Genomic DNA, 23,784 nt, shown 5'->3' with positions numbered 1-23,784 from the left:
AGTCCTGATCCTTTTAAAGCATCTGTTAAGTTATATACAGACATTATAAATATGATATTGACAAACATAATATATATTATATATATTGGAAAAAAATATTTTCAAATAAATATTAATCTTCAAATAATTAATCTTTTTAGAGGGAAAAAGTTCCAAAATGTTTATGAAGGCTTGAGATAATTAGGATAAATTTGGAGGGATGTTTGAGGTTTCACTCTCTCCTAACAAAAATTATGAAGTTTGAAAAATTTGGTTTCAAATAGTTCCTATAATAAATCCCAAAATAGATGTGTAGGTTTGAGGTACATAGAAAAAAGTTAACTTCGTGTGAGCAGATAAAGGTAGTTATAGTTCAGAAAAAAAAGTTGGTTGTGTAAAATAAATTTAGTTTTTTTTAAATTTTGAATTTTATTTTATTACTTAAATTACATTGACCTTACTTTTTAAATATCACAAAGGTAAACAAGCAAAGTAATATATCTATAATATATTTACCATGTGTTCGTGTTTAAATTGTATGAACACATTTTAACCCGTCGTTGGTGCACATGTGAGCGACGCGCTCACACAGATAGTATTTTGAATATTATTCGTACACATATTATCGAATTAATCTGATAAATACCTTCAAATAACATGTCTATAAATATTAATAAAAATAAATTATTGTGCTATTTGCCGTTTCCTATCAGTTATCATTAGACAAAGTCGACAATACCATTTAATAGACCGTGTCAATATGTAAGGAGCATACGTCGAGCATATATAAAGTAAAAATAATTTTTTGAAATAAGATTGTAGTTTTTTATTTTTATTTTATAAATTATGAGCTGTACATAAAAAAGTGTTAATTTACTTTTTTGTGAAGGATAAAAATATACATATTTCTAGGTATGGTTTGATTTTTTAAGTTAATTAATCAATTAATATTAATATAAAAAGTAAAGTGTGAGCGCCGCGCTCACAGTGTAGCAATCATTTTACGAATTATATATGTACCAACGACGGGTTAAAATGAAAAGTTTAATAATTTGACGCCCCTTACCACAGCAATCTAAATACAATAAAAAACTATTAATTAAATTAATATAATACAATTAGAGATTTAAAAATGGTTTTAAAAAGATAGGTATGTCACTGAATGGATATAACTGAAGTAACGTACACTATTATTATAATTTATTGTTCTTCAAAATATCTATATGTATTATATGTTATGATATCATATTTTTCAATAACAAATATGTTACGTAACAAAAACTTTTTATTAAGTTGTTACCTATTACCAATAAATCTAAAGACTAAAAACTACTTGATTTATTTATTTCATACTTTTAGCTATTTAATGATTGTATATATTAAATATATAGATTTAGAGACATTGAATCACGTGTAAAATATACCCCACTATTCTAGTTTCATTATGTATTAATATTTCTGAACTGTGGTAAAATCGCATATATACCTATATTCTTTTGAATAAGTAATTTAAAATTGTAGATTAATTAAATTTGTATTTGATCCAGAAAATTTTTCTTTACCGAAATAAAATAAAAAATCAATAAAATAAAATCAATTTACCAATCAAAATATAAAAATATTTTTATAGTAACTATTCTACTAAATATAACATTTTTACGATTAATCAATAATCAGTACCAATGTTAAAATTTTCAAGATGACATGTACTTATACAAATTATTTAACTATTATATGCAGTGAAAAAAAAAATAGGTATTTTTAGTATTAAAAGATTGAATTTTTTTTGTATAAAGTACAATAATTTAGAATTATAGCATAATATGTAAGTATATTTAAATTAATTTACCAATATTATCTTGGAATATTATTAGCGAATAAATAAGTCCTTTCTACGTTTGAAAATTATTTTTATATATAATGTTATAATGAGTTATTTTATTTTACTTATATAATAATAATCTACTATTTATTATCTGTATTCTGTAAACTTACCATTATATTCTAATAAAATAAAATGTATTAAATGTAATTATATATACATTATAATAATATAGTATGTCCATATTATATAAACATTATGATTAATAATTGATTATTTTGTAGCAATATATCATTGTAATTTTTTTATTTATACTAATAAGGTCAGTTAATAATTTAAAATTTAATAAACAAATAATATAAAATATAGTCATATGAATGTTAGTTAATATCACTCTCATATTTTAATTTGAATATAAAATTACTAAATCAATGTTATGTATTTGTTACCTTTAAGGCTAGCATCACTAAAATGTATTATACATATCACTGTTAATGACAACGTTATTAAAAATTCATAAGAAATCATAGTTATTGTTGAGATATTCACAAAAAAAGGGTATAAACGTTACGTTGCGTAGATAGAATGTGATTATTTTTTTATAAGTTACAATGTTAAGTTTGGTTTTTATTTAATTTATTAACAACTAAGTACACATTACAGAAATAATTTAATAAATCATTGTTTATTTTAAAAACTCATATATAAAACAAACATGGCCCACATTTATGGTTTACATATTTTTTTTTGTTTTTCTATACGATAAATAGTTGAAAAACAAATGACGATTGTTGGTAACTAAAACCAACCTCACCTATTTTATCAATAATCTAAGTCGAATAGTATCTATCAGATTTTGGCGGTTAGTGATGTGATGTGGCGCGTGAGTGATGTTACTCATTTCTCCGTTATTCAAATAAAATATTATCAACTATAAAAATTCGATGTATAGAGATAAAATATAAAAAAAATAGCACTATTTTTATTTAGGATGCGAGAGCGTAACGGGCGTTTTTTTTCACGATTTGTCGGTTGGTACAAAATTCAGGAGATCGGCAAATTTAGATTGCTTATAGACTTTTTTCTGCCAATTAAATGAATACGATAACACATTCTATTATTATGATATAATTACAAATAGTGGTATATAAATAAATAACAATTACACGCATGCTGATCGGCACTATCACGTCGTAATCCGAAGTCTGGTCCGCTCCGGCCTCAACTACATTTAAGTCCGGCTCTTTAATTTTGGGCGATTGTAAAATCGGCCCCAGAAAAAAAAAGTTTAAAAAGGCTATTGAGTTTACAATTAGGTCCGTGTTTCTTTCAGGTAAAAATTATTTAGATGTAAACTCCGCCCGGATAAATATGTTTTTATGTAATTTTCTTACAATATTTTTAAGAACCACTTAGCATTAACCAGGGGACACCACGAAGATACGATTTTAATATCCTCCAAAAAATATTTTCATTTCCGTATCATTATTCTAATAAATATTAAATTATTAATATATTATTTAATATTTAAATAGTAATAAATTAACGATAATATACTAGCAAAGAATTTGATTTTCCTAAAAAAAGTGATGGCCCTGAAAAGGGCCGTTTAAGAAGAACTATTTGTTAAAAATTTGAGTTTAAGCACGTTCTCCGCGGATACGACGGGCCAGTTGGATATCCTTTGGCATTATGGTGACGCGTTTGGCGTGGATGGCGCACAAGTTGGTGTCTTCGAAAAGACCGACCAAATAGGCCTCGCTGGCTTCCTGCAACGCCATGACGGCGGAGCTCTGGAAACGCAAGTCGGTCTTGAAGTCCTGTGCGATTTCACGCACCAGACGTTGGAACGGCAATTTGCGGATCAACAGCTCCGTGCTCTTCTGGTAACGACGGATTTCACGGAGAGCGACTGTTCCCGGACGGTAACGATGGGGTTTCTTCACTCCTCCGGTGGCGGGTGCGCTCTTACGGGCGGCTTTGGTGGCCAACTGCTTCCTGGGAGCCTTACCTCCGGTAGACTTGCGGGCTGTCTGCTTGGTACGGGCCATTGTAAAATAGGTGATATCAATCCACGACTTATCTTCAGAAGAAATGTATACACAATGAAACACGGTGAGACAAACACCCTTTATTTATACGATTTTCAGAGGGTTGCTAACGTAGTATGATTGGGCCGAGGGGTGTGGTCTCGCGCATTCCTCGGTGTAGGGTATGTGGATCGATCGCATAAATACCGCGTTGTCGAACGGTAAGTTACCATTTATCTCAACAAACCTCGTCTTCGTTACAACCACTAATACGTCTACAGCAATAGGTTATCATGACTGGTCGCGGCAAAGGAGGAAAAGGTCTTGGAAAAGGAGGTGCCAAACGTCATCGCAAAGTGTTGCGTGATAACATCCAGGGAATCACCAAGCCCGCAATCCGTCGTTTGGCTCGTCGGGGAGGAGTGAAGCGTATTTCTGGATTGATCTACGAAGAAACCCGCGGAGTGTTAAAAGTTTTTTTGGAAAATGTAATCCGTGATGCGGTCACTTATACTGAACACGCAAAGAGGAAGACCGTTACCGCCATGGACGTCGTCTACGCACTGAAACGCCAAGGTCGTACATTGTACGGATTTGGTGGTTAATCACTCAATTTACTTAACTTTTTTAAAAAGGCCTTTTTTAGGGCCACCATATTTATTATATCGAAATACATCGTGTATAAATGTTACTTTTTCATACTTGAGATTTTTTTGAATAATATTGGTGTATTCTCACATAAAATATTTTTAATAGACATTTTTAGTCAAAATATTCCTTTTAAAATCTTATTGTGGGTATCGCGGTTGAAAAGGAATTATGTAAATTTATTATAATACTGAGTTAGAACAATATTGGAAGTTGGTCTAATATATTTTTATACCATAAACGTGCTGCATACTGAACATTTTTAATTTAACGTATTATATCAATAATAATAACCCATATAGTAAAAAGTAATTTTAAAATAAATTTAGAAACATTTTTGGGAAAATAATGAATATTTTTTAAACATTGTTTAATGATCGACATATATTTTAAAAAAGATTAAAAGGTATTTTTTGTCCGGAAAAAATAGTCTTCAAAATATATTTAAAAATTCGTTTTATTCAATTTTTAAAATAAAATTACCAACACGCAAATGCAACAAGTTTCGAGCTCTATTTTTGATCGGTATATTGTTTCGCCTTTTAGAATAATTATTAAGCACGTTTTCTTTTATTATATAACTATAAGCATGTATTAATGTAAAATTACATTAAAAATATTTAATTAATAATATATTTATATAAAATAATATTGCAATAGATAGATACCTAGGTGCCAATATTTGTTAATAACACGCTGGGTTAATATTAAAATATTTTAGCTGGCTGATGTTGTACACACCTATTTTCAGTTTAAAATCAAATTTCATTTTCACAAATAAAAATAAAAGAATATTATGATTAAAAACATCTATTTTATTCATTGTTCACGTTCATCTATTGTTATTGTTACAATATGTTGTATGTAAATTGTGAATGTTATTTCTTGGGAATCATACCTAAAAACGCAGGTACTTAAAGTCAAAAATGAAATCAATCATAATCTATAATATATTTCTTATTATAATGTATTTTATAATTATTTCAAGTGAATCCCGGTAGATTTTGGTTTCCTCAACTTTGTTCGTATACGAATACTTTCGTTTTAGATAATATATATGCGGAAAACATTAGTGATGTATGTAACATAATTTTAAAGCTTTTCGCTTTATATTTATTAATCTCGTCAGTGATGCTTAAAAACATAATATCTAATTAAAAGATCCAACTATTTTCGTATGTTTTTCATAAGATCGGTTGTGTAATTTTTTTATTTATTTGATTTTTCAAACTTTTTCATGAACAATTGAGAAAAGTGCTCGAAAATTTAAAAATCGCTAAATATGTGTTATAAGTTTGTTGCTTAATAATTTTTATATTAATAATAAAGAACGCAATGTCCAAGTTAATATATGATTTTTATTTTAAAAACCATTACATCATGTGCTCTCTGCATGACTTACATTTTAACTACAATTTTATAACCTTAAAACTGAAATCGCCAAACAATTACGCTACTATTCTTATCATATGACACATGATGCGATATAAACTTTTCTAATTAAAAAGTGATTTCTAAATCACTAAGCAGTAAATCTATTAGTAAAAAACAAAAAAAAAAAAAAAAAAAAACACGCAATAAGAATGAGTTAAAATAAATTATATGTGATACACTTATTAACATTTAACGCACTAAGTTTGTTATTAAAATATAATCAGTACACGATGTCATATTGTGCGGCGACTACTGTTGGTACAAAATATGGTAGAGCCAACAAAGGTTCAAGTTTGTGGTAGGCACTATACACAAATAATATTACGCCGTTATAATATTGTATTGTGAGTAAATATCAATACGTATAAATTATAATAATCATCAACAGATTGACGAGTGTTGATCCGAAGAGCATATCATCGCGACGAAAGTATAATAACTGGAGTATTCAAAGCGGAGGGGGACGTGATCCTCCGGTACGATAGAAGTAAATCGAAAAAATCCTAACCAACGAGAAGTGGGTATTTTTTAAATACGCAAGTCACGAAAGTGATTTTTTTAGGTGTATCAGAAAAAATTTGTGGTCCTGAGAAGGACCGTTTTAAGGGTGCGCGACGCGTGAGAAGTGATCGTTCAAAGTTTACTTCTTCTTGGGAGCTGCTGTTTTTTTCGTTGGAGTCTTCTTCGCTTTTGGCTTTACAGCGCCCGCAGGTTTTTTCGGCTTGGCCGGAGATTTCTTCGGTTTGGCAGCCTTAGGTTTAGCGGCGACGGCCTTTTTGACTTTTTTAGCTGCCGGTTCGCCGGAAGCGGGCTTCACCTTCTTAGCAGAAGTCGACTTCCTCTTTACGGCACCGGGGGCTTTGACTTTTTTAACGACCGGCTTCTTTTTGGCCGCAGCTACCTTCTTCGGTTTTACCTCGGCAACCGGCAGTTTGAAATGTCCAGAAGCGCCGGTGCCCTTGGTCTGAACAACAGTGCCGTTGGCGACGGCGGCTTTCAAAAACTTCCTGATGAACGGCGCCAACTTGGCGGGATCGACTTTGTAGTTGGCAGCCAAGTACTTTTTGATAGCCGGCAAAGAAGAACCTTTCTTCTCCTTGAGTTCCTTGATGGCAGACGTGACCATCACGGAAGTGGTCGGATGAGACGCAGCGGCGGGCTGCTTCTTAGTCTTAGCAGCAGCAGCGGCCTTCTTCTTGGCCGGAGACTTTTTCGCAGCTGGCGATGCAGCCACTGGTGCCGGAGCGGCCAGAACGACGGTTTCTGTCATAGTAGAGCTGATGTCGAACGTAGTAAAGCAACTCGAAATCTTACAGTCGAATATAACATTGAACGACGGAACGGTTAGAAAATATATATACTGTACCGTACCGACTAGTAAACCGTTGTGATTCGCGCCATCGACACGGTTACGGTTGTGCAAACATTTTTCACGATTACTCAGCAAGAAACAGTTGTACGACTCTGGTTTTAAACTTTCCAGAAAGCCAACTAAATTTCAAAAGATCCTATATATCTAAATCGACGCTATCCGGTATCAAAAAACCACCACGGATCGTTATTCCCACGATCCCAACCGGGTTTTCGTAGACCATGTTCGATGGTGTACCGTATGACCGAAACCAATTTAAAACGTTCAAAAACTTCTTAGACACATTCTATACGAGTTTACCAAGACACGAGCGTTTGTAGATTGCAAATCGACCAATTTGCCGATGAACGGTGGCTTTTCAAAATCAAGGATTTTAGGTTACTGTTACGGCACGTTGTCATTCACGTTTCTACCATTGAAGTGTTTACGTTGCAGACTTTACCTATGAATCTAATATTAATCGTATTCACCTTAAATATTTTTTTTAAATAATCATAGTATTTCACCGTTTAGGGATTTTGGTCGAAACTCCATTATAAATAAACACAATTTAATTTATTTTCTCATCATCCGTGGTATCGTATCTGATACATTGTAGTGGGCCAATCGACAGTCGTTGTGCAGTGATGGTGTAGCCGTGGGCTTAATAAAATAAGATTTTGCAAACAATTTTAAAGTGCTTATTTATTGATATTATTCTAAGTGTTTTAATAAGAAAATTAGATTAAGCCGTAGATACTGTTTCGTGATGTCAACCGACGTGTCATTATAAAGTTTGCACGCGTCGTAAACCGACGTCGCACCTTACACCATACACAATTATATTTTTCTGTTATTCATTAGCATTTGACGTGTTGTTGTCGAACCTTGATGATGATATACTGTTTTTATATAAATAGAGTATTTTATTACTTATTATCTATGAAGACAAGAATTGATAGTAGCCGAAACTACCGGAGAACCTAAGATACCATCTAAAGCGGGCAAATATCAAATAACGTAACATTTCAATAGTTGTACTAATTAATACGGGGTGATTTTTTTTATCATAAAACACTCATTATTTCAAAAAGTATTCATGTTTTTGAAAACATTTTTTTACATAGTTTTAAGTTGTTTAAAAAAACAACGTTTTTATTAAAAAATTATATTTTTAAATATTTTTTATCCTTATATTATTTTAAGTTTTTTACTTTTTTGAATGACGACATAGAGTTTTAATTTCATATTCCAAAGCAGAATAGTTTTCTGAGTATTTTGATACATACAAATCAAATGTAGGGCGAGTAGTTTATGAGTTATAAGTATTTAAAGTTTAGACTGCGCCGCCCGACAAAGCTTTAAATACGTATAACTCATAAATTACTCGCACAAAATTCGAATTTTATAAAAATTTAAAAGTACTCAGACAATTATTCTGCTTTGGAATATGAAATTAAAACTATGTTGTCATTAAAAAAAAATAAAAAACTTAAAAATAATATAATTGTTTAATAAAAGCGTTGTTTTTTTAATAACTTGGAACTATGTAAAAAATGTTTTCAAAAACATGAATACTTTTTGAAATAACGAATGTTTTATGATAAAAGAATCACCATGTATAGTATAAGAACTGAAGGATTTCCTATAAACGATAGTATAGTTTGGTGTAATTCAGCTAAAGCTTACAATAATACTATTGCGATAATACGCAGTGATAAGAAGTTAATATTAATTAAAATGTTATATTGATTATTGTAGTGCAATATTTGGCAATCTAATTCGTGGCTGGCCTAATTTAATGATTTTAAACACGTTTTGTAAATATTCGTTCATATTTGCTTGTTGTGGGTAAGGGGTCTGGTGTGCCTTGCTTTCTGGACTGTTTTGATGAGTTGCTGGTTGAAGCGTGTAAATTCTAAAAACAATGCGACTCTTTAAATTGAATTCCATTCGTAAATTCTGATTTTAAAATATTATTACGATGTGATGGTAAACATACAAATATTTTTTTTGATACACTGTAATGTGTGCACATTAAACATACATACAATGTATGTAACACAGAGCGTATTTTATGGAAACGGGACATTTTTGCGGAGTATAACTTAGGTATGTCAGATAGGTATTGTAAACGGAATAAAAACCTGTAGAAAGAAAAACAGTTATCGAAATAAAATATTACGTGTCCTTCATATTATGTTAACGACACTTTAAGAACTTTAAATGTTATTGATGTGTACGGTTTTTAATTTTTAATTTAACGTAGGTATCGACTAATCGAATTATTGTATTATATATTTACACTTTTTAATCATAAAGTAACTGTTGAAGTAGGTAATTAATTTTTTGTATAAGGTAGGAACAAAATGAATGTCCACAGGGTAGGACTTTAAAAAATAGGTATCTTTTAATAATTATATTTTAAGTGGATAAATAACAACAAAAGTACTACCTCTATACAATACATACATAATAATGTATTTGTAATTCAATATTATAAGCGGTACGGTAAGCATTTAAAACATTTTTATTCAAATAAATTTTCATATGGTTGTGTGTAAAGTGTAATATTGTATTCTGTGGATTTTCTCTACAGTTCCCCAAAAGGTTATATACATTATAATATTTAATTATTATCGACAGGCTTAATTAAACGTTTATTAAAAAATATATAAATAATTAAAACAATTTTTTTACGGTTGTTTATAGTAGATAATAATTTTGTTTATCTAACACACACGTTAAAGTCGTACCTATAGTATAAATCTTAATGTGTGATGGAGACAAGTACAACACTACACAGTTATTGTCGATTTGTTATGGCCTACTATGTTGTAAAAAATCAGTGTTAAAGGTCACGGTAAAGGGCGGTTATGCATAATAAAAGCGAAATACGAAATGTGTGATGGCCCTGAAAAGGGCCGTTTTAATGGAATGGTGGTGTATTGAACTAAAGATTAGGCGCGTTCTCCGCGGATACGACGGGCAAGTTGGATATCCTTTGGCATGATCGTGACGCGTTTGGCGTGGATGGCGCACAAGTTGGTGTCTTCGAAAAGACCGACCAAATAGGCCTCGCTGGCTTCCTGCAACGCCATGACGGCGGAGCTCTGGAAACGCAAGTCGGTCTTGAAGTCCTGGGCGATTTCACGCACCAGACGTTGGAACGGCAATTTGCGGATCAACAGCTCCGTGCTCTTCTGGTAACGACGGATTTCACGGAGAGCGACTGTTCCCGGACGGTAACGATGGGGTTTCTTCACTCCTCCGGTGGCGGGTGCGCTCTTACGGGCGGCTTTGGTGGCCAACTGCTTCCTGGGAGCCTTACCTCCGGTAGATTTGCGGGCTGTCTGCTTGGTACGGGCCATTGTTGAATTCGTTTGTGTACGATTAGACGAACTGTAAAATACTGATGGTTCTCTGAAACCAAACACACTAGTATTTATATAAAAACGGATTCGTTTCTACCGTTATCATTGGTCGACGCGTTGTCGATAATCGGTAAGTGGGAGAAAACAAATGTAGCGTTTCGATTGGCCGTTAGTGCTCCGTGAAACGCATAAATACATTGAAATTTGTTAATCGAGCATCAGTCAACGTTCAGCGTTCGTCGCAGCAGTTTGTCGAGTAATCAGCTAGAAACTACATAAAATCAACATGACCGGACGCGGTAAAGGAGGAAAAGGTCTTGGAAAAGGAGGAGCCAAACGTCATCGTAAAGTGCTCCGCGATAACATCCAGGGAATCACCAAGCCCGCCATTCGTCGGTTAGCTCGTCGTGGTGGAGTAAAACGTATCTCCGGTTTGATATACGAAGAAACCCGTGGAGTGTTGAAAGTGTTCCTGGAAAACGTAATCCGTGATGCCGTGACATACACCGAGCACGCCAAGAGGAAGACCGTCACCGCCATGGACGTCGTGTACGCCCTCAAACGCCAAGGTCGTACCCTGTACGGTTTTGGAGGTTAATACGTCTCATTTGCGATTTGCATACATTGTTAAAAAAAAACACTATTAAAAAGGCCCTTTTCAGGGCCACTACTTTTTTTACATAACTCCACTGCCCCCGCAGTAGTGTACTGTGTCCAATATTTCTATTTGTTTTGTTCTAGTTCATATCAAATTATTTTTGTGTTGGTGGAGTAATAAGTTTTATGTGTGTAATTAGATTTGAAACACAATAGTAACACTGTTCTTTATAAGTGTGTATAAACTCAAATATAAAAACAATACGAAATTGATTTCTGTGTAAACCAAATTGGTGTTTACCACGAATGCTCGCGGGTAGGTTAAAAGTTAATATAGAAATCACTGGAATAATATTTATCACATATTGATATGGATTGAGACTAAAAAAATTTGCGGAAGGTATTTTTTCAATCTAATTGATAATGGTAATTTTATAGTAGTTTTGATGTAATACACTACTTTGTTACAGCTAATAGACAGATCCACTTTGTTGATGTCATAAGAATATTATAATATGTTATGTACGGACCTAACTTTTACTAAGTGAGCTCTTACTATGTCGGGATTCCCGAAGGAGAAAATAAACCTTCCTTCATTAAGGCTGCAAATGACTATCATATCACTCTATCTATCTATCACTATCAATGTTTTTTTTTTCGTGTTACGTCATAATTTTGTATTTAAATTATTTGATACATTTTTCTGACACAAGGAGATTTACGTTTTAGTCTATTATGATCCCTGAACACTTTATCAATCGACATAACTTACAATATTAAGACATATATTAAATACCAATTATATCGTAATATTTATTTATTTTTGTAGATTGTTAATGGGTACGCACACACAGAATGTATGTGAGTCATGCTCATTGATCTGGACTTTAATATGATAACTAAGCGCAGATAAACCTGACGACACAATAACAAGTATATATGACTACAGTATTTATTTTTACAACTTGTCACGATGATGAAGTTAGAAGTATATTCTGTACCAAGATAAAATTTAGCTCAACAGCGTTAGTGTAATTTAAAAAAGGAGAAGACTTACGCTACATTGAATATGATAAATTTGTGGCCCTGAAAAGGGCCGTTTTATTAGAAGATTAGGTGTTGCTTGCTAAGTGTGATTAGACTTTTTTCTCGGTTTTTTTGGGTAAGAGAACAGCTTGGATGTTGGGCAACACACCACCTTGTGCGATGGTAACTCCGGACAACAATTTGTTCAATTCTTCGTCGTTCCTGATTGCCAATTGCAAATGTCTGGGGATGATACGAGATTTCTTGTTGTCACGGGCAGCGTTACCGGCCAATTCCAACACTTCGGCTGCCAAATATTCCATAACGGCGGCCAGGTATACCGGTGCACCGGCTCCGACGCGCTCGGCGTAATTTCCTTTTCTCAACAAACGATGGATACGACCGACGGGGAACTGGAGTCCGGCACGGGACGACCGGGTCTTGGATTTACCTCCCTTCGATTTGCCTGCTTTGCCTCTTCCGCTCATGATTGTGTGTGTGCTTGACTGCTTTGTTAACGATTCGAACACTGAATGATGATTAAACCCATCGGTAGGGGCCATTATATAGCCAAAATTTAGAAAACAGTGCTGCGATTGGACAGTTTGAAACGTCATGACGATATTGCTTGACTTTGTTTGATATGCAACTACTACTAAACGATGTTGTTTTCCATCATCATTCTAATAATGTTTTCTCTTGGAAAAGCTACTATTTTTATCAGACACGTAACCGCTGTAAATCCTGTTTGTTCTGTTTTATCTATTAGAATTTGGCCAATGCCTGTTTGACGTGTCTCCTTGGGTTACTAATATATACCGTCGCTTCGTGTATTCCGACATCATTCGAGTTTGAATTATTTCACCGTCAACGACCACAATTCACAGAAAAATTATCAGCCATGGCTCCAGGAGGTAAATCCGCGGGAAAGGCGATGAAAAAATCGTCCGGCAAGGCACAAAAGAACATCGCCAAATCTGACAAGAAACGCAAGCCCAAGAGGAAAGAATCATACGCCATCTACATCTACAAAGTATTGAAACAAGTACATCCCGACACCGGTGTTTCCTCTAAGGCAATGAGCATTATGAACAGTTTTGTCAACGATTTGTTCGAGCGTATTGCCGCCGAGTCCAGTCGTCTGGCTCACTACAACAAGCGATCGACCATCACCAGTCGGGAGATTCAAACCGCCGTCCGACTCTTGTTGCCCGGTGAATTGGCCAAGCACGCCGTCAGTGAAGGAACAAAAGCCGTAACCAAGTACACTAGTTCCAAATAATTGACTTATATTATAACACTCTCTTTAAAAAGGCCCTTTTTAGGGCCACCAATTTTTCTATGATATACCACTGTTATAATCGATGATTATTTTTAAAATTTAAAAATTGAAATAATACTTTTTTTGTCGCGTACAAACCTCCTGTGAATAATTATAACAAAAATAATTTTATCCCGGTTAAAAACATTTGTTGAACAGTGAACACATAATTATCATCATAATACTTAACACATTCGAGACGAATCACGCGCGAGGCGCGTGATACAACTATGTACAATGGAGACGGAACATTTTCGCTCCTTTTTTCCCCTGGAGACGAACAGTTTTTACCAATTTTCGTACAATTATTATGCTTTCGCATTTTAATAAACTTTTATGGTTTTTTCACTATAATATAGTAAAAATGTTGTAGTTTTAAAAAAAAAAAAAATAATTTTCATAACTTAAATACTTCATATTTTTCTTACCGGTCAAAACACGATCAAAAATGACAAAAAAAAAAAGTCGACCGATTTTTTTTTAATATAAAACTTCAAAAATAACATTTTTCTTTATTCATAAATTCAAAATAAATAACATAATTTAGTTATTACCAAAAAACTTAAATATAAAAACAAATTTATAAAAAATAATCTTAATATTCATACTACTTCAGGATTCATGTGTAGTATAAAACAAGTTAAAAAAAAATAATAAAATTACTGAAAATTCCTATATAAAATGTGTTAATACTAATAATGATTTTAATTTACAACCAATAATTATTTATAGTGTGATATTTTTCAAAACAATCCTCAATACATAACGGTGTATCACACTGTTTGCAATAAAACGAAGTTTCTTTTCTTCCTCTTTTGCCACTTATATATTTTATTTTATCGGCACAAACTTTACAGACTCTTCTTGGATTTTGCTTTGATGCTGTTGATGGTATACGTGCAATAAAATGTCGTCCTGACAGCCGATTTGTAACCGTATCATTATAGTTGTCTTGATTATAGCCACTTTTTTCTGCCAGTTGTAAGCCCAAATTAATTATAAATGTCCTTAATGTTATTTTTTTGTGTTGGTTTACTCTGTTCTTCAATATGTAACTATTTACAACTGTTACCATAAATAAATGAAAGAACATTTTTTTCCACCATTTTAAACTTTTTCTCTGAAATGGATAATATGAAACCATTTGATCTCCGTGATCAACACCTGTTTTGTTTATATTGTAGTCAATAATAGAATTAGGTTTAAACTTAAGAAGTTCACCAGTTTTAGATCTAACTGAGACTTGTTTCATATCTGCTGAATGAGCTGTTGATAACATCAACACGTCTCTTGTATCTCTCCATTTGATACATACCAAAGGACCTTGTTTCGAATATGTCATTTCACCTTTTTGTAATTTTTCCTTTACTACTTCTTTAGGTAGTCCTTTACGGTTAGACATAACCGTACCTACACCATTTGTATTTTTTTTCCAAAGAGCATTTAGAAGTGCTGGGCTTGTATAAAATCTATCCATGTACACAGTGTGACCTTTATAATAATACTCTTCTAAAAGTCTATCAAACAAAGCAATTATCGAATTATCTTTTTGATTTTTACCAGAATAAATTTCAAATTTTAAAGTATATCCTGTAAGAGGATCTGATAGAATATATAATTTCATACCGTATTTATGTGGTTTATTTTTCATATAAACTCTGAAATGTATACGACCTCTAAATGGACACATACCTTCGTCAATAGTCAAATTTTGACCAGGTTGATATGACTCAACTGTTTTTTTATTGATTAAATCAATATAAGGACGGATTTTAAATAAACTGTCATGATTTTCTTTACCTCTTGAAATATAATTTGCATTATTATTCAAATGCAACATTGAAAAAATCGATGAGAAACGATCTCTAGTCATTAGCTTTGACGCAAATGTGCTATGAATAAATGCATTCTTCGACCAAAAGTCTTTGATATGTGGTTTTGGTATTATAGACATATGAAGAATGATTGAAAAAAAACTATATATTTCAGAAATATTAACTGGTTTCCATTTATGCCAAATAGAATTTTGTTTCAGCATATTTTTTCGTCGAAGAGATCGAATAATCGAGTATGCATACCTATTAGTTTCTTTTTTTATTAATTTAATTAAATTATCTGGGAAAAAAATACTAAAAAACTCTATTTCAGTTGATTTACCAAGTACTTCATCTGAGACACCTGACATTGACGTAAATACGTGAGGTTGAGGTTCAGGATTTACTCTTTCCCATTCACATATAACAGGTTCTGTACTTTCAATTGAACGTCTTTCTATATCTCTATTTGTTAAAAAAGGTTCATTATTATCATGATTTTGTATAAAATTTTCATGTTGAATTTCGTCTATGGTGTCATCAAAACCCCATTCCTCAGCTATATTGTCATAATTACTCTCAATATTTTCTATTGGTACTTCATTCATATTTTGCCTTCTATTATCAGTAATTGGAACAGTTAAATCATTATCAATATTGTCAACCATTTCAACAAGATTTTCAAAAAGATTTGCACATTCATTTTCAAATGCAACCGGTAACAAATTCGTATAAACAGCTTCACACGTGTCCTCGTCAGAACTATTATTATCAACATTATCATCTTCTCTATCAGATCCACTATCATCCATAAATTCATCTAACATACGACTTATGTCTTGGTCGTTAATTTTTTTAGACATTTTTCAGTGTAAAAATAATAAAATATTAAACGTAAATTATTTACTAATCACGCTCTGAATAAAAATCAAATGTATACAGCGTCTATTTTATTTTAGAAATAATTCGATAACAAGACAATATTATGACGTATAATACGTAATATGCGTGTCTATACACATAAAATTATATAAATAAAATAGTATTACCATTTAGGAACAAACTCCGTCAACAAACTCCGTCAAGCCGACACACGACAGCCCAAGAAAATGAAAAATATTATTTTGATAAAATTATTAATTGAAAACAACTATTATTAACAGCCAATAGGCGATTCGAATCAAATTCCAGAGACGCTCCACGTGGAGCAAATAATTTATTCTTTTTATATAAAAAATCTTTACGATATTACTTATCGATTGATTGTCGTATGAAAACAATGGTGTGAGTATATGATTTTATATCGATTTTTAAAATTCGATAGTAGACACAACGCGCGAGACGCGTGATTCGTCTTTTATAAGTAAAATATTGTAACGCGCCAGATACGTTACGCGTCTCAAACGTAACTTTTAGATTATGACGGACCGTCTCGAATGTGTTAACTTTATCCATGGGTGACTTACATATTTTAAAGTGCATCGACGCACTTGAACCACCGCATACATCTTGATTGAGCTTCCTATACCAAGCTTGCCCTAATTCAAATCTATATCCGTATAGATCCAAAGGTGGAAAACAGTGTATAATTGCCAATGTCCTTTTTTTTCAAAATCTGTTGATAAAGAGGTAGGAATCTGTACTTTTATTTCCGTATTCAAGGAGCTTGTCTTTATGAGATTGACTAATATTAGTGGGAGACCATATTTTTCTAGTATAGACATTAAAGGTTCACGATGAATGCAGTAGTAGACCTTTTTAAAATCAATAAATATCATGTGCACTTCTTTATTAAATTCCCTCATCTTTTGTAGTATTTGTCTTACTATGAATATTTGGTCAATCGTCGATCTATTTTTCCTAAATCCTACCTGGTAGTCTCCCAGTAATTTCTCTGCCTATGGTCTCACTCTGTCTAAAATACAGTTTGACAATATCTTATACGTGACATTAAGTAGGGCTATGTCTCTGTAATTACACAATTTTCTATCCCCGTTCTTGTAATTAGAACAAATAATTTTTCCAATCTTCGAGAATCACCTCCTTTACCCAAATCTCCTTCACCAACAAATATATGTACTCAGTTAGTTCATTTCCCATGTTTTTAACAGTTATTAGTAATTGAACAAAAAGCTTTGCAGTCGATTTTTGGCCCTTGCATAGATAGCAATACAGGAGAGTGGAGAATCAGACATAATGTGGAGATCAGTGAGCTATATCCAAAGTCAAAAATAGTCGACGATATAAGGAAGAGGCGACTCTTATGGGCTGGCCACGCATGAAGAAAAGAAAGAGCCCTTATTACAAGGTACTATGTGGCTCTCCAGAAAGCATAAAATCAGTTGATAGGTCAAGGTCGAGGTAGGAAGACTAAGTGTCAAAAGATGTGGAACAAGTTGAACCAGATACTTTTTGGCGAGTCATAGCGGAGGATATAAAGAAATGGCATAGCATATGATTATCAGTTTAGTCTTAAAGGTCGTTAACTACGGAGAAGAAGAAAAATAGTATGATTATAAATTTATTTATGGGTAAGTTTAACCAGTCGTGACCCATAGGTTGGGAAACACTGCTGTATAGCACTCTTTAAATAAATACATATTATATTTATTTAAAATTGTTTTGATATGTATTTTTTCAGAAATTAAATTAATACAATTTTTCATGATAAACCTATAATTTATGTTAAAAATAATTACTTATAATATTACAGGAAATCTAAGAACTTACGGTTTATTTTAACTTGACCTTTATTTAAATGTTTTGAATTGATTTGAAGATCATCTTTATTTTCTGCGATAATTAATTTTTAAATTAAATCAATCACTTACATATTTATACGTATACATTAGGACGCATTAAAACTATACTTAGGTCATAGTGAAAAATCAAAATATTTGATTAATAACACATGATAGTTTATTAGTTGAATATAAAACGTATTTCACAACGATAAGAAATAAGAACGTACGGTTTACTTCAACTGAAACCTTTCTAAAGTCAATTGAGATGTCTTCAATTTTTGCAATAGTTAATGTTTGATTTAAATCACTCGCATACGTATTTATATGTATACATTACTATATTAGCATCCATTTAAGTTAAAGGCCATAGCGAAAAAACTTAAAAGTTTAATTAATAACACATAATAGTTTAATAATTAAACTTAATATTCATTCTTTAAAATTTTCTCATAAAGAGAATATTTTATGTAGTTTGGTACACGAGTTTTCAACGTAAAAATAACATATGATTATTGATTAATAATATATTTACTATTTATAGATTATTATTACTCTAAATCAGTCAATTTACAAAAATATATATCGTATTTACGTTTTTAAATATTTAAACGCTATAAAATATTAATGTTAAATGTTATTGTACTTTCAAACGTTACTTATTTTTTCGTTTTAATTTGAATACTAAAATAAAAATGAAATTGTAAACACTGATAAGATTAAACATAATCAATAAAATTAATTGATTTACCAAAATAAATTAAAACATGCAAAAAAAGCATATGTGTATTATTTTTACATAATAATTATGTATTCATTTTAAATTTTGTTCATAAATATATTATATATCAATTATTTTGTTTAATTTTTTTTAATATTAAACTTTATAGCATTATATAGTACATGCTGAAACTTTACTCTTAATTACTTACTAAACTGCATTACATACAAGTAATTTAATAGTCCACCATCATCTATACAAAGAATAACATATCACATGTTTATAATATTCAAAATGGTGACCGGTCAAAATATCTTCGAAATAACGTCTTTGATAAAAATATCTTTAAACAAAAATATCTTTGAACAAAATATCTTTTATACTGATTTTTATAAGCTTATTAGCTATTATTATTATTAGCTTTCTTCAGGAATAGCTTGTCCAGTGTACTTTTCCAAGAACATTTTAAAAGTTGGATTTTTTAATTTAGTTAGTGGTATGTCAGCCTTGATTAATGTTTGACATAAATCGGTATTCAAAGTTGACTTACTAATCAAAGATGCTGAAGAGGATTTATTTTTTCTCAATTAATTTTCTTTATGTTTTAATGTATTTATATGCTGAGTTATTAGAAAACGTTGCAAACAAGATACAGATTGTCCACAAGCTACACAAAGTAACACATGTCCATCATTCTTAAAAGTTTCATTAGGGAATTATAAAAGGTATTGAGCTACTTTTGCTTTTTTTGTTGTAGGAATTTCAGACATATTTTTTAATAGTGTACGCGCAAAATTAACTTTAAAAGTCAATCGATACATTATGCGGAAATTCACTCATTTAATCAGAATACACTTTAAACAATAATAATGTTAAGAACAGGAAATTACCTGAGCATTCCCAGATATTTTTCTAGAGGTAAGGCATTTAATAAATAAATTAAGATTTGTTTATACATAATATTTTATAGTTCATTATTATGTTTCGTCGTTAACCTATTACAATTAGGTATTATTATTATACAGAACACTCAAACTACAATAAAATAAAATAATCCAGTTATTATTAATGCGAGTTTTATACTATTTATAAAAAATTAAAGTTTTCAGGGTATATATTTTTTGAAATATATACCCAAAAAATTATTATTGTGTTATGTGAGTTTATATTATTCGTTTAAATTTATAACTAGTTGTTTTTATTTAAAAAGAATATTTATTTTTAATATTGCATTTACCAGAAACTATAAACATTTCATTCACAAGTTAAATATTTTTATACTTTCAGGGAGATTTAAATATTTTTCTTCCTGTAATATTATAAGTAATTATTTTTAACATAAATTATAGGTTTATCATGAAAAATTGTATTAATTTAATTTCTGAAAAAATACATATCAAAACAATTTTAAATAAATATAATATGTATTTATTTAAAGAGTGCTATACAGCAGTGTTTCCCAACCTATGGGTCACGACTGGTTAAACTTACCCATAAATAAATTTATAATCATACTATTTTTCTTCTTCTCCGTAGTTAACGACCTTTAAGACTAAACTGATAATCATATGCTATGCCATTTCTTTATATCCTCCGCTATGACTCGCCAAAAAGTATCTGGTTCAACTTGTTCCACATCTTTTGACACTTAGTCTTCCTACCTCGACCTTGACCTATCAACTGATTTTATGCTTTCTGGAGAGCCACATAGTACCTTGTAATAAGGGCTCTTTCTTTTCTTCATGCGTGGCCAGCCCATAAGAGTCGCCTCTTCCTTATATCGTCGACTATTTTTGACTTTGGATATAGCTCACTGATCTCCACATTATGTCTGATTCTCCACTCTCCTGTATTGCTATCTATGCAAGGGCCAAAAATCGACTGCAAAGCTTTTTGTTCAATTACTAATAACTGTTAAAAACATGGGAAATGAACTAACTGAGTACATATATTTGTTGGTGAAGGAGATTTGGGTAAAGGAGGTGATTCTCGAAGATTGGAAAAATTATTTGTTCTAATTACAAGAACGGGGATAGAAAATTGTGTAATTACAGAGACATAGCCCTACTTAATGTCACGTATAAGATATTGTCAAACTGTATTTTAGACAGAGTGAGACCATAGGCAGAGAAATTACTGGGAGACTACCAGGTAGGATTTAGGAAAAATAGATCGACGATTGACCAAATATTCATAGTAAGACAAATACTACAAAAGATGAGGGAATTTAATAAAGAAGTGCACATGATATTTATTGATTTTAAAAAGGTCTACTACTGCATTCATCGTGAACCTTTAATGTCTATACTAGAAAAATATGGTCTCCCACTAATATTAGTCAATCTCATAAAGACAAGCTCCTTGAATACGGAAATAAAAGTACAGATTCCTACCTCTTTATCAACAGATTTTGAAAAAAAAGGACATTGGCAATTATACACTGTTTTCCACCTTTGGATCTATACGGATATAGATTTGAATTAGGGCAAGCTTGGTATAGGAAGCTCAATCAAGATGTATGCGGTGGTTCAAGTGCGTCGATGCACTTTAAAATATGTAAGTCACCCATGGATAAAGTTAAGTATTATGATGATAATTATGTGTTCACTGTTCAACAAATGTTTTTAACCGGGATAAAATTATTTTTGTTATAATTATTCACAGGAGGTTTGTACGCGACAAAAAAAGTATTATTTCAATTTTTAAATTTTAAAAATAATCATCGATTATAACAGTGGTATATCATAGAAAAATTGGTGGCCCTAAAAAGGGCCTTTTTAAAGAGAGTGTTATAATATAAGTCAATTATTTGGAACTAGTGTACTTGGTTACGGCTTTTGTTCCTTCACTGACGGCGTGCTTGGCCAATTCACCGGGCAACAAGAGTCGGACGGCGGTTTGAATCTCCCGACTGGTGATGGTCGATCGCTTGTTGTAGTGAGCCAGACGACTGGACTCGGCGGCAATACGCTCGAACAAATCGTTGACAAAACTGTTCATAATGCTCATTGCCTTAGAGGAAACACCGGTGTCGGGATGTACTTGTTTCAATACTTTGTAGATGTAGATGGCGTATGATTCTTTCCTCTTGGGCTTGCGTTTCTTGTCAGATTTGGCGATGTTCTTTTGTGCCTTGCCGGACGATTTTTTCATCGCCTTTCCCGCGGATTTACCTCCTGGAGCCATGGCTGATAATTTTTCTGTGAATTGTGGTCGTTGACGGTGAAATAATTCAAACTCGAATGATGTCGGAATACACGAAGCGACGGTATATATTAGTAACCCAAGGAGACACGTCAAACAGGCATTGGCCAAATTCTAATAGATAAAACAGAACAAACAGGATTTACAGCGGTTACGTGTCTGATAAAAATAGTAGCTTTTCCAAGAGAAAACATTATTAGAATGATGATGGAAAACAACATCGTTTAGTAGTAGTTGCATATCAAACAAAGTCAAGCAATATCGTCATGACGTTTCAAACTGTCCAATCGCAGCACTGTTTTCTAAATTTTGGCTATATAATGGCCCCTACCGATGGGTTTAATCATCATTCAGTGTTCGAATCGTTAACAAAGCAGTCAAGCACACACACAATCATGAGCGGAAGAGGCAAAGCAGGCAAATCGAAGGGAGGTAAATCCAAGACCCGGTCGTCCCGTGCCGGACTCCAGTTCCCCGTCGGTCGTATCCATCGTTTGTTGAGAAAAGGAAATTACGCCGAGCGCGTCGGAGCCGGTGCACCGGTATACCTGGCCGCCGTTATGGAATATTTGGCAGCCGAAGTGTTGGAATTGGCCGGTAACGCTGCCCGTGACAACAAGAAATCTCGTATCATCCCCAGACATTTGCAATTGGCAATCAGGAACGACGAAGAATTGAACAAATTGTTGTCCGGAGTTACCATCGCACAAGGTGGTGTGTTGCCCAACATCCAAGCTGTTCTCTTACCCAAAAAAACCGAGAAAAAAGTCTAATCACACTTAGCAAGCAACACCTAATCTTCTAATAAAACGGCCCTTTTCAGGGCCACAAATTTATCATATTCAATGTAGCGTAAGTCTTCTCCTTTTTTAAATTACACTAACGCTGTTGAGCTAAATTTTATCTTGGTACAGAATATACTTCTAACTTCATCATCGTGACAAGTTGTAAAAATAAATACTGTAGTCATATATACTTGTTATTGTGTCGTCAGGTTTATCTGCGCTTAGTTATCATATTAAAGTCCAGATCAATGAGCATGACTCACATACATTCTGTGTGTGCGTACCCATTAACAATCTACAAAAATAAATAAATATTACGATATAATTGGTATTTAATATATGTCTTAATATTGTAAGTTATGTCGATTGATAAAGTGTTCAGGGATCATAATAGACTAAAACGTAAATCTCCTTGTGTCAGAAAAATGTATCAAATAATTTAAATACAAAATTATGACGTAACACGAAAAAAAAAACATTGATAGTGATAGATAGATAGAGTGATATGATAGTCATTTGCAGCCTTAATGAAGGAAGGTTTATTTTCTCCTTCGGGAATCCCGACATAGTAAGAGCTCACTTAGTAAAAGTTAGGTCCGTACATAACATATTATAATATTCTTATGACATCAACAAAGTGGATCTGTCTATTAGCTGTAACAAAGTAGTGTATTACATCAAAACTACTATAAAATTACCATTATCAATTAGATTGAAAAAATACCTTCCGCAAATTTTTTTAGTCTCAATCCATATCAATATGTGATAAATATTATTCCAGTGATTTCTATATTAACTTTTAACCTACCCGCGAGCATTCGTGGTAAACACCAATTTGGTTTACACAGAAATCAATTTCGTATTGTTTTTATATTTGAGTTTATACACACTTATAAAGAACAGTGTTACTATTGTGTTTCAAATCTAATTACACACA

The 23,784-nt window shown here is 32.2% G+C and overlaps 9 protein-coding genes across 9 annotated transcripts; 4 read left to right on the top strand and 5 right to left on the bottom strand.

Moving 5' to 3' along the window:
• Window positions 1-3,441: 3,441 nt before the first annotated feature.
• On the bottom strand, window positions 3,442-4,126 carry LOC114253648 (histone H3-like). The gene is made up of 2 exons (XM_028188594.1): window positions 4,079-4,126; window positions 3,442-3,930 (listed from the first exon to the last, which is right to left on the bottom strand). Exons 1-2 carry the CDS (start codon window positions 4,124-4,126, stop codon window positions 3,442-3,444), a joined length of 537 nt encoding a protein of 178 aa, XP_028044395.1.
• On the top strand, window positions 4,081-4,436 carry LOC114253647 (histone H4). Its single transcript, XM_028188593.1, has one exon. The coding sequence runs from the start codon at window positions 4,125-4,127 to the stop codon at window positions 4,434-4,436; it is 312 nt and encodes a 103-aa protein (XP_028044394.1). The 5' UTR covers window positions 4,081-4,124.
• A 2,054-nt stretch (window positions 4,437-6,490) lies between these two features.
• Window positions 6,491-7,216, bottom strand: LOC113554609 (histone H1A, sperm-like). The gene has a single exon (XM_026958525.1). It carries the CDS (start codon window positions 7,181-7,183, stop codon window positions 6,554-6,556), a length of 630 nt encoding a protein of 209 aa, XP_026814326.1. The 5' UTR covers window positions 7,184-7,216; the 3' UTR covers window positions 6,491-6,553.
• Window positions 7,217-9,996: 2,780 nt separating this feature from the next.
• On the bottom strand, window positions 9,997-10,661 carry LOC114253654 (histone H3). The gene has a single exon (XM_028188604.1). The coding sequence runs from the start codon at window positions 10,633-10,635 to the stop codon at window positions 10,225-10,227; it is 411 nt and encodes a 136-aa protein (XP_028044405.1). The 5' UTR covers window positions 10,636-10,661; the 3' UTR covers window positions 9,997-10,224.
• Window positions 10,662-10,861: 200 nt separating this feature from the next.
• Window positions 10,862-11,286, top strand: LOC113554616 (histone H4). The gene has a single exon (XM_026958533.2). It carries the CDS (start codon window positions 10,925-10,927, stop codon window positions 11,234-11,236), a length of 312 nt encoding a protein of 103 aa, XP_026814334.1. The 5' UTR covers window positions 10,862-10,924; the 3' UTR covers window positions 11,237-11,286.
• A 1,050-nt stretch (window positions 11,287-12,336) lies between these two features.
• On the bottom strand, window positions 12,337-12,791 carry LOC113554620 (histone H2A-like). The gene has a single exon (XM_026958536.1). It carries the CDS (start codon window positions 12,747-12,749, stop codon window positions 12,372-12,374), a length of 378 nt encoding a protein of 125 aa, XP_026814337.1. The 5' UTR covers window positions 12,750-12,791; the 3' UTR covers window positions 12,337-12,371.
• A 334-nt stretch (window positions 12,792-13,125) lies between these two features.
• Window positions 13,126-13,586, top strand: LOC113554613 (histone H2B). The gene has a single exon (XM_026958530.1). It carries the CDS (start codon window positions 13,163-13,165, stop codon window positions 13,541-13,543), a length of 381 nt encoding a protein of 126 aa, XP_026814331.1. The 5' UTR covers window positions 13,126-13,162; the 3' UTR covers window positions 13,544-13,586.
• An 8,034-nt stretch (window positions 13,587-21,620) lies between these two features.
• On the bottom strand, window positions 21,621-22,081 carry LOC113554612 (histone H2B). Its single transcript, XM_026958529.1, has one exon. It carries the CDS (start codon window positions 22,042-22,044, stop codon window positions 21,664-21,666), a length of 381 nt encoding a protein of 126 aa, XP_026814330.1. The 5' UTR covers window positions 22,045-22,081; the 3' UTR covers window positions 21,621-21,663.
• Window positions 22,082-22,415: 334 nt separating this feature from the next.
• On the top strand, window positions 22,416-22,870 carry LOC113554619 (histone H2A-like). The gene has a single exon (XM_026958535.1). The coding sequence runs from the start codon at window positions 22,458-22,460 to the stop codon at window positions 22,833-22,835; it is 378 nt and encodes a 125-aa protein (XP_026814336.1). The 5' UTR covers window positions 22,416-22,457; the 3' UTR covers window positions 22,836-22,870.
• The last annotated feature ends 914 nt before the right edge of the window (window positions 22,871-23,784 follow it).

Source organism: Rhopalosiphum maidis, chromosome 2 (assembly GCF_003676215.2).
Source record: "Rhopalosiphum maidis isolate BTI-1 chromosome 2, ASM367621v3, whole genome shotgun sequence".
Lineage (NCBI taxonomy): Eukaryota > Metazoa > Arthropoda > Insecta > Hemiptera > Aphididae > Rhopalosiphum > Rhopalosiphum maidis.
This window is presented reverse-complemented; position numbering and strand designations above follow the sequence as displayed.